At 43.6% G+C, this 14,600-nt stretch overlaps 1 protein-coding gene across 1 annotated transcript; it reads right to left on the bottom strand.

Annotated features, from left to right (window-relative positions):
* Positions 1–13,263: 13,263 nt before the first annotated feature.
* Positions 13,264–13,809, bottom strand: LOC149156917 (uncharacterized). Its single transcript, XM_089444912.1, has one exon. It carries the CDS (start codon positions 13,807–13,809, stop codon positions 13,264–13,266), a length of 546 nt encoding a protein of 181 aa, XP_089301038.1.
* Positions 13,810–14,600: the final 791 nt, after the last annotated feature.

The following is a 14,600-nucleotide window of genomic DNA, read 5'->3' as shown; positions in this document are numbered from 1 at the left end:
TATGAGGTGTAGGCATTATCGAATTCGGTTGAATCCCCACAAGTGTGTTTTCTGTATAGAGACGGGTCGATTGCTGGGATTTGTTGTTTCAAAAGCCGGCATTCGCGTCGATCCCTCGAAGGTCGAAGCTATCATCAAATTGCCTCCTCCTTCGAGTTTGCGCCAACTCCAAAGTTTGCAAGGGAAAGCGAACTTTTTACGCCGATTCATTCCAAACTACGCCGAGGTCACTAAAGGTTTTACACGGTTGTTGAAACAGAACGCTCAATTCTTTTGGGACGAGATTGCCCAACAATCTTTTGATGCACTTAAACACGCGTTGACCCATGCACCGTTGTTGCATCCTCCCAACTACAACCAGGACTACTTCTTATACCTCGCAGCTTCGCATTCCACCATTGGAATGGTGTTAGTTCAAGAAGATGAATTCGGAGCGGAACATGTGATATATTATCTTAGTAGGACATTAAACCCCACTGAGCTAAAATATTCGCATGTGGAGAAATTGGCCCTGGCAGCCGTTCAAGCTGTCCAGCGTTTTCGTCACTACATTCTTCTCCGTAAAACTACAGTTATTTCGGATTGCAACCCTATGATTTATATTTTGACAAAACAACTGCTAGGGGGCAAGTACTCTAAATGGATCGTTATCCTGCAAGAGTTCGACTTGGAGTTCGAGAAGTCCAAGTCTAAGAAATCCTTAGTTTTTGCGGAATTGATGTGTGATTTCCCGCGTGCTGACACAGAAACTGTGGCAGAGGAGTCCATTGCGGACGAATCTTTGTTTCTTATCAGTACTTTAGATCCGTGGTACGGGGATATAATCATCTATCTCCAAACCCAAACCTTTCGGCCTGAAGCTTCAAAGTCGAAACGTCGGTTTCAATCCCAACAATACAAGATTATTGGAGATACACTTTATCGCCGGGGGGCAGACTTAGTTTTTCGACGTTGTTTAACTCACGAAGAGGCTGAGAGGGTTTTGAATGATTGTCACTCTGGAGCATGTGGCGGTCATATGTCTGGGTATGCCACAGCTCAGAAGGTGTTGCGCGCTGGCTATTTCTGGCCGTCTATGTTTAAAGATTGTATCATTGCAGTCCGGAAGTGCCACAACTGTCAAGTGTTTGATCGCAAGATGCGCGCACCACCTGCTCCTCTCCACCCTATAATTGTCGTTGGTCCATTCGCCAAATGGGGTATCGATTTTATTACTTGTAACCCTCACTCGGCCGGGGGGCATGCGTATATCATCCTCGCGGTTGATTATTTTACTAAATGGGCCGAGGCGATGCCTACATTCGACGCAAGCGGCAAAACAGCTGCAGTTTTCGTATTCAATCATATTATAACTAGGTTTGGTGTCCCACAAGCAATCATCACTGACCATGGGAGCCATTTTCGAAACATCATGATGACTGAGCTTACAAGCCAGCTTGGTTTGCCACGATAGCTCTACTCCTTATTATCCGCAAGCCAACGGTTTGGTTGAGTCTATCAACAAAGTTCTGGTTATCATGATCCGACGAACCATTGGTATTCATCGGTCGAATTGGCACAACATGTTATTTTCAGCGCTATGGGCATACCGAACCTCAGTGAAAACTTCAACAGGGTTCACTCCTTTCCAGCTAGTTTATGGCTTGGAAGCTGTGTTACCCATTGAATGCGAAATCCCATCACTTCAAATGGCTGTCGAATTACTTCCAGCTACTTCCGAAGAGGAGAAGCGTTTATTATACTTAGCTAAATTAGATGAGACTCGACGTGACGCTGCATTGGCAATCGAGACTCACGCGAAGCGAATGAAAGCTCAGTATGATAGAAATGTGACCCCTCGAAGTTTTTCGGAGGGAGACCTAGTGCTATTATATGATCAAGCTAACGATAAGCTAGGTGCTGGAAAATTCGTTCCTATGTGGCATGGACCCTACATTGTAAAGCGAAAGCTAGCAAAAGGGGCTATGAGCTGGTAGATTTTGATGGGGACTCTTTGGGTAAACCCAGAAATGGACTTTACCTAAAGAGGTATTATGCTTAAATGGTGGGTATGGAGAATTTTTAGTTAGGTTAGGTTTTCTTTCTAGCTAGTATGTTTGTTAGTTTAGTTAGTGTGCTTAGCTTAGAGAGTGTGTTTTTCGTCGTTATTCTGGCTTATCTTGGTTTTACTCTTGATATTGCAGATGTCGACGCCTCTCCAAACATACATTGGATTTGCTGATGGTGCTTGTCGTAGTACACGGAATATCTCTTCCGCAGCTTGGGTTATCTATTCGCCCTCTGACGAGTTAGTTTCTATGCATGGGGTAAGCCTCGGTCAAACGACGAACAACATTGCAGAATACAGTGCAGTGGTTGAATTATTATCTGAATCTATTTCATTTGGAATTCGACGTTTGATAGTGAGGTTAGATTCTGAACTTGTTGTATTACAGCTTAATAGAGTATATGCCATTAGAAATCCTGTGTTATTAAGGTTGTTTTTGAGAGTGCGTCTCTTGGAACGTGAATTTGATTACATTGAATATCAGCATATTCCAAGGTCTTTAAATACATTAGCAGATGCAATTGCTTCTCGAATGTTGGACAGACATTTACAATAATCATGCAAGTAAATTTAAAAACATTTCATCACATATGTTAAACAAGATAAGCCGGTAATAGTGATATATATATAGATAGGAGTGTGTCAAAAAATATACATCGTCTTCGATCATAGGTTGAAAAACACCTTATGATCGGCAAAAATGATAAGTACAAAAAGCCAAAATGTCACATGTGTCTACAAAAGTGACTAGCCAATCACTGGTGGTGCTCTCTATACGACACCACTGCACGGGCTACCTTACACAAAAACCTCCTAAACGGCCCAGGGACTGCGACTACATAGCGCTGAAGTCTGATAGGAATATCATCTATGGTAGTCTCAGGTATATCCACCGTCAGACGCTCTAGATCCTGCTCCAACTCAGCTAGTGACTCTGCAGCCGCGTCCTGTGGGGCCGGTACCGGTGCAACTGGATGTCTCCTCTCAAAAGGCTGGAGGTTAGCCGGGCGCTGTGGACCAACATCTGCATTTTGAAAATTTTTACTGTCAGTTTTGAGACGATATATATAAAAAACAAAAAAATATATAATTTGAAAACTTGTGAAAAATAAAGTACCTCTGTCGTCCCATTGTTCTCCCTGTGGAAGAACCATGTCCGGATCACCTCGAAAATCTACTCCGGCATACGGAAAGTCCTGGATCGAAAAAACCTGGTCCTCTAACCAGTGAAAATAACTATCAGGGAATCGAACAATTGCCGCGCCCTCGTCAGGATGCCGGGCCATCACCGTAACCCATCGTATCAGCTTTGGCTCCCGAGGACCCAAGATATCAACAGTGAGTTGCTGAGGGATCAGCATCGGAACTCTCTCTAAGGCAAAGCTCACAACTAGAGGCCCATATCCAAAGGTCTTCAGTTGTCCGTTCTTTGCCCTAGTCAGTTGGCCCTTCATATTGGCCGACACAGCATCGCACCAGTTGAAAATGGTGCCTCGGAAACAGTCAATCGCCATCCGCATTTGGGACCCGGTGGCAATATGTAAAGCGGCTGCACCGCAAATTCTGGTAACCGTGAAAGCTATAACCTTGAGTTCACGCCGAGAGATGTGTTTGATTTCTACGCCTTTCGCATGGTGTTGATTGGGTATGCACCAATCTGCCCGGAGACTAGCAAGGGATTGGCCACCCGGCCTAGTCCCGGCTAGATTGAGTTGCTCGCCCCTATTTGGCAAGCCAGTGAGAAAGTATATGTCAGAGGGCTCTATCTCGAGCTGGTGCCCTCCGATGTAAAAGCATTGCTCATGAATGTTCCATCTCTCAACCAGCCACTCCAAGAATCTCACCTGAGCCCTCATGCCAGGTATGGCCCAGTATTTATATAGTCCGCATGCTTTTAGGGCATCAATGGAAGGTTGATGATTAATTGCGGCTAAATCAACGTCCTCGTGCTCTCTTTCTCTCCAATCCAACATGGTGAGTGCCCTACACACCAAGAAATAATGATTAGAATTAGTTTGGGAAATTTCAAATGGTTATTTTTGGGGTTTGGGGTTTCAAATTCCGCCCTTCGCGGGGGACGCACCCCGCGTTTAGGACACAGAGCGTCGGGACGCAGCTGGCCTGAAGGTGGGCTGCGTACCCCGACCTTTTTCCTGTGTGGGAAAAAGTCGGGGGACGCAGGTCACCCTTAGGGCACCTGCGTACCCCGCAGAGCGGATTTTAAAACCTAAAACCCCCCAAAAACCAAAACTAAAACCTAAAACAAAATTTTAATCGGATGAAATTGAAGAGGAGGATGTTGTGAAATACCTGGAAGAGACGGCGTTCGATTCTGACGGTCGGATTCTCCGCAACGACCACGGGAAGTTTCTTGCCAAAAGCCCTTTTTTCAACCTCAACAGTAAAATGGTAAAAATGACATGGTAAAAAGTCTTTTTATAGGTTTTTTGGATGAATGAATGCTAGGTTTGTTCATTTTTCACCATGGAAGGATATTTTTCAATGTATTTTTGCCTATCTTAAACAGGTATGAGTAATGTGTCGTTTTTGTGCAGGACAAAGGGATTTAGAGGGAAAATTGTCATTTTTCACGAACCAAAATATCAGAGTCATCTTTTAAGCCCTTTTCTGACTCCTAAAATATGAAAAGATTGCCGAGCGTTTCTTTTACACTCGTTAAAACGGAATTAAAAGACGGTCCCCTTATAGCTCTTTTCTGACCGTAAAATCAGGAAAAGATTGCCGGGTTTTTGTCGTTTCAAACTCGATACTGGAAATAAAACGACGTGTCCTTGATCGCTTTTTACTTTTCAGGTCAGTGGCACTAATTATGAAAGTACTCCTTGGTCGCAAGATCAAGCGGTTCCCCCAGGTATTATTTTATACTTTTTCGGGCTTGAGGGACACAAATCTACGAAAAAGTTCAACTTGGAGTCTTCTTAAGTTTTTCAGACTCTCTAAAATTGAAAAACGCCGAGTTTCTCCTATACTGGACTCGTTAAAACTTCACAGTAAAGGACCTGTTCAATTACAAACAGGAACGAACCACTCCTTCCTAGGGTTCGAATCAAAACTAGGTTGGACTCATCCGAAGGATGAGCTTATAATCAAGCATATGTTATCCTCCTCAAGCTTGTTAAAAATAAAGAGGTACTTGCCAGAAATGGTGGGGTAAAAGAGAGAAGAATGAGCCTATTTGTTATCTTTTGTCTCAGAAGAAACTTTATTACCACTCTTGAACACGACACTTTTCATTCACCTGGGTTGGGAAATCCTTTACCTCACAGTTGATCAAACCACTTTGAAAGTCTTCAGTCGGGTTCCGGGGATTAACTTTGAGTCATTCATCACCAAACCATCTGTCGTGTCGTTATGTGTTCAAGAGGTCTGCAAGCAAAACTTTCATCTGCAAAATACTTGTCATCCATTTGACCATCCCTGAGTCAGTCCTTACAGCAACATTTCTTCAACTTGAACAATGATTTCGTGTTGTGGGCTTGCCTGCAACGGGTCGCTTTCTATCGACATCAGCACATTATCTAGAGAGATGACTTAGAAATCGTCAGTACCTTGAAGTCTGCATGCATCAATGGCAGGTTTCTCGCCTTTGACGTCAGTTTACATCATTGACTTTCGATCAAAGGATTCCGTGAAATGTTCGACATCAACTCATCTATTCACATCTCATGGATTGTACTGGGTACTTTGAGAACCATTGACATTACTGGTGGTCTCTCTCACACTTGTTAACAATTTACATCATCGACTGGTAATCAAGTGGTTTCTACCATGTTCGACATCAACTCATTTATTCGCATGGCTAGAATCGTACCAATTCGAGAAGCAGAAATGAAGACCCTGGATCTAGTTTCCACCATCCAGGCTGCGAGGAGTTTTGTATTCATTATCTAAGTAGACTAATCATAAACAGATGGCTGCGCCCATACTGTGTCTACAAAAGTCTATGATTATGATGTACTGCAAGATCATTCCTGTATCAGAGTAGTTAGTCTGTTAGTTAAAGTTTTGATCTGAGTATGGGAATGCCTACCTCAGTGATGATATAATCTTATACATGTATTTTGTGTTGAAAATTGCAGGTTCTGACCAGGCTCTCCACGAGATAATCCTTGAAATGATAAAGCGCTTCACCCTTCCTAGATAATACAAAACCCTAATCTATTACAGGCTTCGCACTTTAGGGGGCAATCTGTTACACTAAAAAATGTCACCATGGCTATTTACAGTTAGTATGGCTCTATCAACAGTCATGCTATCCTCCTGGGCAAGTCTTATGCCTCTACTCTCCATGTCAAACTCCAAAAAGAGAGAAAGTCTTTATAAATGTATTTATCTCTGGGTACGCAGGTTCTCTCAACCTTACCTGCGGGTACGCACCCAATGTTCACAAAAGATGCGTCCTTGTACGCTCTGTATGTAAAGGGGCAGGTGCGTCCCCCTGTAAAGGTCAAAATTCACAAGTTTCATCTTTAAAAAGTTACTTGTGGTCATTTCTAGAGCATTCTAGAAGGTTGTTCGACGTGTATTGAGCGCCTCCAGATGGTTCATGTACCCCTATCAAAGAGGAACTTATCCCATCAATAAGGGAGCTATCCCATCCAAAGAGGAGATTATCCCATTGATGGTGGACCTGAATAACTTCCTCTAAACCACTATAAATACAGGCATTGGGCCAGAAGGAGGGGAGGTTGGAAGCTAAACATTTCTAAGGGTAGATGCTGCTGGAATTAGGACTCCCATTTAGAAGCTTGTGAGGAGAGATTGCCATCTTTGCTTGTTCTATTTGGAAGTGGGTGAGCTTTGTCAAAGTAAAGGAGAACTCTTGATGGACCCTGGGAGGGACTTGCACAACACCAAGGCTCAGGTTGTAATTGTTCCTTTTGTTTCCTATTAATGCAAATGAGTCCATTCTTCTCAATAACTTGTTATTTATGAGTTGTTTCATGTACTCCTTGGTCTATGTGTTAAATATGTTTTATTCTATGAGATTATCAAGTGCTATTTAATCGTTTGATTTTTAGTGGATGCAGGTTTCAAAGTGAAGGAAGAGCTCATCCGGATCAGTGGAGCTGGACTGCTACAACAGCGTGGGACTACAGGTAGGATCTAAACACTTGATTTCTTATATAGTAAATGCATGTTTAGAGAAGGATTGCTCTTGTTTGTCTTGTTTGTCACTAGAGAGTCTTAGGATCCTAGGGAGGTTGGTTGTGTCCGCACGATCGACTCTTTCCGCCTGACAGATACTTCAGCCAGCTATAGCGAGGCAGAACGACACTTCCTCAAGGGACCACAAGGTAAGTACGTTAAATATTTGAACACTTGGATTAAAATGCTACTGTGTGAAAAGCGGGTTATGCGAATAAATTGATGTTTGGGGCTACGCGAAGTGGGAGAATCTACAGAAACAAAGGTAGCACAGAACTAGATACTAGCCCCTTGATTTCACTCGCGGAGGTGAATAAGAGCTCATGAAGGTCTCGCCAAGAAGTGTAATCAATCTGATAAGGCACAGAATTTTGCGCATACCACCCCCACCCACACCACCACCAGTTTCACCATCTTCACCCCCGACTTCGCCCATACCACCTCTGCCACCACTGCAAAGTAGTATGGCCAGTGCAATAAAGCTACCAGTGTTCAAGGGAGTAGGGAATGAAGATCCAGACCAGTTTTGGTTCGTGATAAAAGCTGTATGGGAAGCACAGGGTGTCATGGACGACAATATAAAGAAGGCAACGTTGGTCAGCACTCTGCAGGATGGCGCGCTGACCTGGTACATTAAGCATTCCAATTACAATCTGAATGCGGGGATAGCAGATATCCAAGATGTTGGTGTCCAGGTATGAAAAAATCATCCACTGCTTTCCCTACATTAATGTATCAATCCAGGTGCATATTATTTTCAAGGCAACACGCAAGGTATATGCAGGGGCAAGGTTACAATCTGCCCTCAACCAAGGGTTCGTGATTGGAAATCAAAACATTGCTGAGACAAAAGTAAAACTCAACTGCAAAATGTAAAAAGGTATTCACAACTATCTAAGAGATCTGTAGCAGCAACAAGAAATAACATAGCAAATAGAAAATACACACAACACAAGGAAACATGCAGCACCTGATCAGAAGAGCGGGCCCAGCTCTCTGATAAGGGTTGTGTTACTCATAGCGAATGATAGATCAAAAAAGGGTTTATATCTTTTTAATCTGAATAATGTTGTTACAATATCATACCGAGGTCCCCTTGATACAGGAATGACCCATCTTTTATATAATGCAAAGGAGAATAATTCTCCCCGAAACCTGGAAACTATATGCCTAAAGATATACATCAATTGTATCGCAGCATTAGCGTCGAGAGAACCAAGAACAAGAAGGGTCAAAAATAGGTTGAGAGCAACTGCAATCAGTTATGTTGTTTCATCGTGGTTGATCAATTGTTGTGAATCGCGGAACTGCTGCGATATGTTGTGCGGTCAACACCTGTGCTCCATAATCTGCGGTCATCACAAGTTTTAGTGGTTTATGTAGGTAAAAACCTTGATGACTCTACTTCATTAATTAAATATCCCAAGAGATGATAAAGGGGAATTACCTCATAATATTACACAACAAATATATGTGAATGAATGCAAAAAGGGTGAAAGGAGGAGTGGAAATGTAGGGAAAAGATAGGACAATTTGGTGCCCAACATCTCCCTCCAACTAGCCTTCTACAAGCCCTCATGCAGCTTGCCATCTCCGCAGGTCTGGGTTGGATAGGATGTGTGCTTCCTGAAGCCGGGCGAGATCATATTCCTCGGCCATTTCTGTTCCTGGAACCTTGAATCCTTCTGAGAGGATAACTTCCTTCCACCAATCATCTGGTACATTATAGGTTGGGGTGTATTGTTTCGCTGGCAGCCATAGAACAGGGTACTGGAATCAAATTCCCATCCACCGGACCCCACATGTTTGGATGCACGCCACATATCTTGGCACCCTGCTGAGTGCCCGTGCAAAATTTGGTGCTCCAAATGATTCTCTGTTCCGAACAGATGTGGGTGACATCATCCACCTCTTCTGACAACTATCCAGGGCTTCAGCCTAAAACGTGACTTATTGTTTAACGCGGAGATCGATGCACCACTTTTGTGTCTTCAACATCCTTTCCTTGTTTCTCGTAATTTCCAAAAATGTAGTGTGCTTATTATACATACTCACTAATCTCTCAGGTTCTCCCCTTACCATAAAAGTATTTGTGGCGTGATTTGACTCGAACGTGTCAGAAGCCTTCTGCCAAATTATCTAATTAAAAGTGTAAGAGGTGAGGGCCCTTAAATGAATGTCCCCCACATATGGAACTGGATTAAATTATTTCTCAACACGCAAGAGATACCCATGCATATAAAGCTCGCACATTAAGTGTTGAGTTGGCACATCATGGGCTCTCAATATCTGGAGGAACTGTACACCGTCCTCAATCTCGTGAATAATTTCTGTCTGGATGCTTTCTTAACAAAAGAAAAGAAAGTTCTCATGCAAAAACAAAGAGTAACAGGAAGCAGGAGGGTGACATGCCATGGCTTCCTGCGCTAAATGGAGCATCTACACTTTATCGGTTTTTAATTCTGCTACTTGCCTTCCAGCTGCTCCACCTTGAATTGCTGCTTCACATGCCTCAGTCACATTATATCAATGCGCTCTACGTATTCAAAGATAGTCGTGGATGCTCGCTCTCGGGCTCTCTTTGCTTCATTATGATATCGTGTTGTGGTGGACTTCCAGGTCTGTACCTCAGCTGACAAAGAAAATTCACGGCCCTCAAACAAATATTCTATCGGGTCTATCTGAGTGGCAACATAGGTTGTTGCCACTTCCTCTACCTGCGTCCCTGCTTCGGTCATCATGGGTTTGGGCTTCTTAGCCCGCCACTTATATTTCTTCACTTGGTTCTTCAACTGGTGCATTTGTTTCCTCAACCTCTTAACCTCTATTTTGAGTCTCATCGTTTCTTTGAACTGAAGCTGATATTTTTGCTTCATAGGAAGCCTTCGTTGCTCACACAACTCCACCCATTCTTGTTTAACCACCACCTCATCTGGTACTGCAGCTGGTTCAACAGGTGGTGATTTACCCGAGGGAGTATCCACAGGGTTTCTCCGCGGGTTTTCCTTACTTGGTTTCTCTTCCTGGGGAGCAACCATTTCCTTACTATCTCCTACCTCGCCCTGTTGTGCAGCTATCTCGATAGTTGGCGGGCTCATTCGGTGAACGTCCATCTGTGGTTCAGCCAAATTCCCCTTCCAGGTTCCATCATTTTAAAAACATCTACCTCTTCCTCTATTCTGGGTCTTAAGAGAGGTCTATGCGGGGATCTGTGGCCAACAAGCTTGTGGCAGTTGGTCCCTTCTTCAACCCATCATATTTCAAAATTAGCGGAATGGCCACCTCCTCTTCTGTATGTCGAGCAGAGTGAGACACCCTTGCCCCTTTCGAAATGGAGAAATATGAGGAAAATTGAAAGAATTCTCCTACCCGATCTATCCAGGCACCAATTGTGGTATCGAGCTCCTTCTCTCTGTCTCTAGTGTCTCTGCTCCGGGTGAAAACCTCTGCCTGTGCAATCCCCTATTCTGAGGTTGACGCTGGTTCCTTTGGAACAGCGTCAGTCCCGACATTTAATTCCTCTATGGTCTCCAAATTCGGACAGGTTGATGGTGGTTCTTATGGGACACCACCTTCCATGTCCAGCATTTCTTGAATAGGCGATGCTGGCATTGTTTCATCTAGCACGACATTGATCTAGATGGATTCTTGCATAATCATATCAATTCCATCCATTAGACCCTTATCCTCTTCTTCTGTTGGCCCCACAGTTCTTTCAGCTTCGAGCCCTTCTCGTTCTAGTTCTTCCTCCATTGGTTCTATGGTCGAGGGTGGTTCTTATGGGACACCCCTGGCTGCAATATTAATGAATTCCTCCACCTCAGCCTGATGTGGTCCTTCTTCGCTTATTATAGTGGTGTTGATTTGCTCTACTAGCTCTATAGTCGAGGCTGATTCTTGAAGGACAGCCTGGGTCGTGGTGCTAGTGGCCCTTTCTATATTGGCCTCTTGTTGCAGCATTTCTTCTTCCATTGGTTCCAAGGTCAAGGGTGGTTCTTGTGGAGCAACCTCGACTATCCTTCCTGGTTCATACTCCTGATTTTGTTCCCGCTCTTCAAGTTCCATCTCCATTTCCTCTGGTTCCTCTTGATCTATGTATTCATCCTCTGCTTCGGTTCCTTCCTCCATCTCTTCCTGCTCTTCCTCTCTAGCAACCGTTATTTCTTCCTTTGTAGAATCTTAGAATGTTTCCCACGGGATTTGCAATCGACCAATTGCATGCATGACTAGCAACTGGACCAGGCCATGGTTGGTAATGACTGCTACCACTTTTCAAAAACGCCGAGCAGAGTACGCCATCAGCTGGAGACTTCTTAACAGGAAGAAAGGCATATTCAATGAGAAGGCTTCCGCCTGTGGGAACCGGAGGTGAGCCAATATTCTGAAATGGTACTTAAACATGGTGGTATACCTCCCCTCGCAGGTTATGTATCTCATTAGAAAACTTGTTACCTCACCCCATGGGTGTGGTAATGAGTTTCGGTCATACCCCCAGCACTTCTGAACAATGTTTTCTCTAGCCTGTAAGAATGCTTCAGGGAACTCTGGAAGGGCGGTTCTCCATGAAAACCATTTATGCCCCTGCTGGGGTAGCCCGCTGACCTCTGCAATGGTTTCTTCTATGACAGGGATTTCTATCCCCCGGACCCGAGAGCTCTCTTCTTCTAAATTGAGTGTGAATTCATTGCAATTGCCTCATTAAATCCTTGCAACCTGTCAAAATAAACATTCCACCCTGCATTTTCGAAGACCTGCCATACCTTCGGATTGTTTCTGACCATTGTCGTGCCCTCTGGCTCATGGCACACAGCCAACCCACCCATCGCTGTAAGAACTGGATCAACACGATGGGTACAGTCGGCTGGTAGGGGGAGAGTAACAACAACCCAACTGACGATGACAATATTATTAGCATGGTGGCCGCGAGGTGAAAGGATAATAATGAATGGTACGCCTCGAAAAACATAGCAATTAATGGCAGGGTGTGGCAGTACAGGTGAATGATTATGGCAATTGAATACAGTGTATTGGGGAAATGACCGGTAAAGTTCTTGGCATACGATTTCAAATTCCAATGCGTGGGAATCATAATTACAAAATCGCACAATTTTTTTTTTAGTTTTCGTTTTCATTGGATTTGGTAATTATGTGATATGATTATAGTTTTAGGTACGTCGTCATTTCTTTATGATGGGAACCCCCCCCCCCCCCAACTTAAATGTGGCCGTCCACGGCATGTACTAGTCTCTTTTTGGAATATTTTAATTAAATATGTGAGAGTCAATGAATGCGTACCTGGCGACCTACCTGGCGATGGAGTAGTAGCAAAGATAACCGGCGGAGTAATGGCAATAGTGGAGTAACACTGTTGATGGAGTAACATCATCGGAGGAGTAACGGCATCGGCAGAGTAACAGCAACAGTGGAGTAACAGCACTGATGGAGTAACAGCAACAGTGGAGTAACAGCACCAGTGGAGTAACAGCACCAGCGGAGTAACAGCAAACAGTGGAGTAACAGCACCAGCCGAGTAATAGCAACCAGTGGAGTAACAACAACAGTGGAGTAACATCACCAACGAAGTAACAAAAACCAGTGGAGTAACAACAACAGTGGAGTAACAGCACCGACAGAGTAACAGCAACCAGTGGAGTAATAGCAACAGTGGAGTAACAGCACTGGCGAAGTAACAGCAACCAGTGGAGTAACAACAACAGTGGAGTAACAACACCGACGGAGTAACAGCAACTAGTGGCATAACAACAACAGTGGAGTAATAGCACCAACGGAGTAACAACAACCAGTGGAGTAACAGCAACAGTGGAGTAACAGCATCGGCAGAGTAACAACAACTAGTGGAGTAACAGCAACAGTGGAGTAACAACATCGACGGAGTAACAACAACTAGTGGAGTAACAACAAAAATTGTTACTTGAAAATTTTCTCCATTTCTCCTTGTCATAATTCAGTTATCATTCCTGCAAAAAGACAAACAAGTAAGTAGTAACAACATATTATTATTATTATTATTATTATTATTATTATTTTTATTTTTCTTTAAAGGCAGAGGGAGCATTCTCTGCACCAACAACCATCAAACCAGATGTATCAAAAAGATGTTTTATGAAGGCATCTTTAGACGTTGGACGGTGGTATAACTTCAAGTGATGTCCATTCACTAGGAAGGAAGTACGATTTTCATCTACTGTAACCAATCTAACTGTGCCATTGGCAAATACAGCGTCCACTTCATAGGGTCCCATCCAACGAGTGCAAAGCTTTCCTTTAAAATCATTGAACCGGGAGTCATATAACAATGCCCAGTCCCCTGTATGAAACATCTTATTCTTGATAAATTTATCGTGCCATTTCATTCTCTGTTGTTGGACAGCAGTAGTTCTCTGGACAGCTTCTAAACGAATCTCGTCTAGCTCATTGAGTTGTTCCAGCCAGTGTTTCTGGGCCTCTGATAAGTCCAATCCTACTTCCAAATTTGTTTTGAGCGTACTAATCTCGAATTCAACAGTAAACAAGGGAGATTTCCCGTAGACTAGCTCAAATGGGGAAAACCTGGTTGTATTTCGCCATGTCATCCTATACACCCAAAGAGCCTCTGGGAGTTTCTGTGACCAATCCCGGCAATGACTTGCTATAGTTTTTGTCAAGATATTCTCCAACACCTTGTTTGTACTTTCTACTTGTCCATTCACTTGGGGATGGTAAGGAGTTGTCACTCTGTGTTTGACCCCATATTTCTGCATAAGCCTCTCTATCATGTGGGATGTGAACTGTGCTCCTCCATCTAAAACAATTTCTCTCAGGGTACCATATCAGGCAAAAATATCTTCAAAAAGGAAGTCTGCCACCACCTGTTATGTTGCTTTCTCAACCGCTCTGGCTTCCACCCAATTAGTCACATAATCGGTACAGGCCAGGATGTGAACCTTCTGACGGGAAGGTGGGTTGATGGGTCCAACAAAATCGATGGCCCATTTCTCAAAACGTTCAAGGACTATCTGGGGCTGTAATGGCATTTCGTTTGATTTCCCAGGTTGTCCCATACGTTAACAGCTATCACATCTTCGGACATAATCTCTAGCATCTTGAAAGATAGAAGGCCAGTAGTATCCCATTTGCAGCACCTTGTGGCCTGTTCTTTTATCTACAAAATTTCCTCCACAAGGGTCAGTATGGGCGGCCTTCAATATCTGATAGATATCATCCTCTGATACACAGCGTCAAATCTGTTGATCCACCTCCGTATGGAAGAGGTATCCTGCTGCATGATCCATGTGTACAAAGGTGGGGTAACGAGTGATATAGTGCCGGAACTTGTTGATGGCGTAGATGACAGCAAAGAATTCTTTTTCAGTCACTGTATAGT

This window comes from Pinus tabuliformis, chromosome 9 (genome assembly GCF_031772625.1).
Source record: "Pinus tabuliformis cultivar Carrire ecotype Pingquan chromosome 9, CPIR1, whole genome shotgun sequence".
Classification (NCBI taxonomy): domain Eukaryota; kingdom Viridiplantae; phylum Streptophyta; class Pinopsida; order Pinales; family Pinaceae; genus Pinus; species Pinus tabuliformis.
Note: the sequence above shows the minus strand (reverse complement) of the source record. Positions and strands in the feature narration are given on the sequence as shown.

What these genes read in the sequence shown, in the direction of transcription:
- LOC149156917 (XM_089444912.1), bottom strand. Translation starts at nt 13,809, where the DNA reads ATGACATGGCGAAATACAACCAGGTTTTCCCCATTTGAGCTAGTCTAC.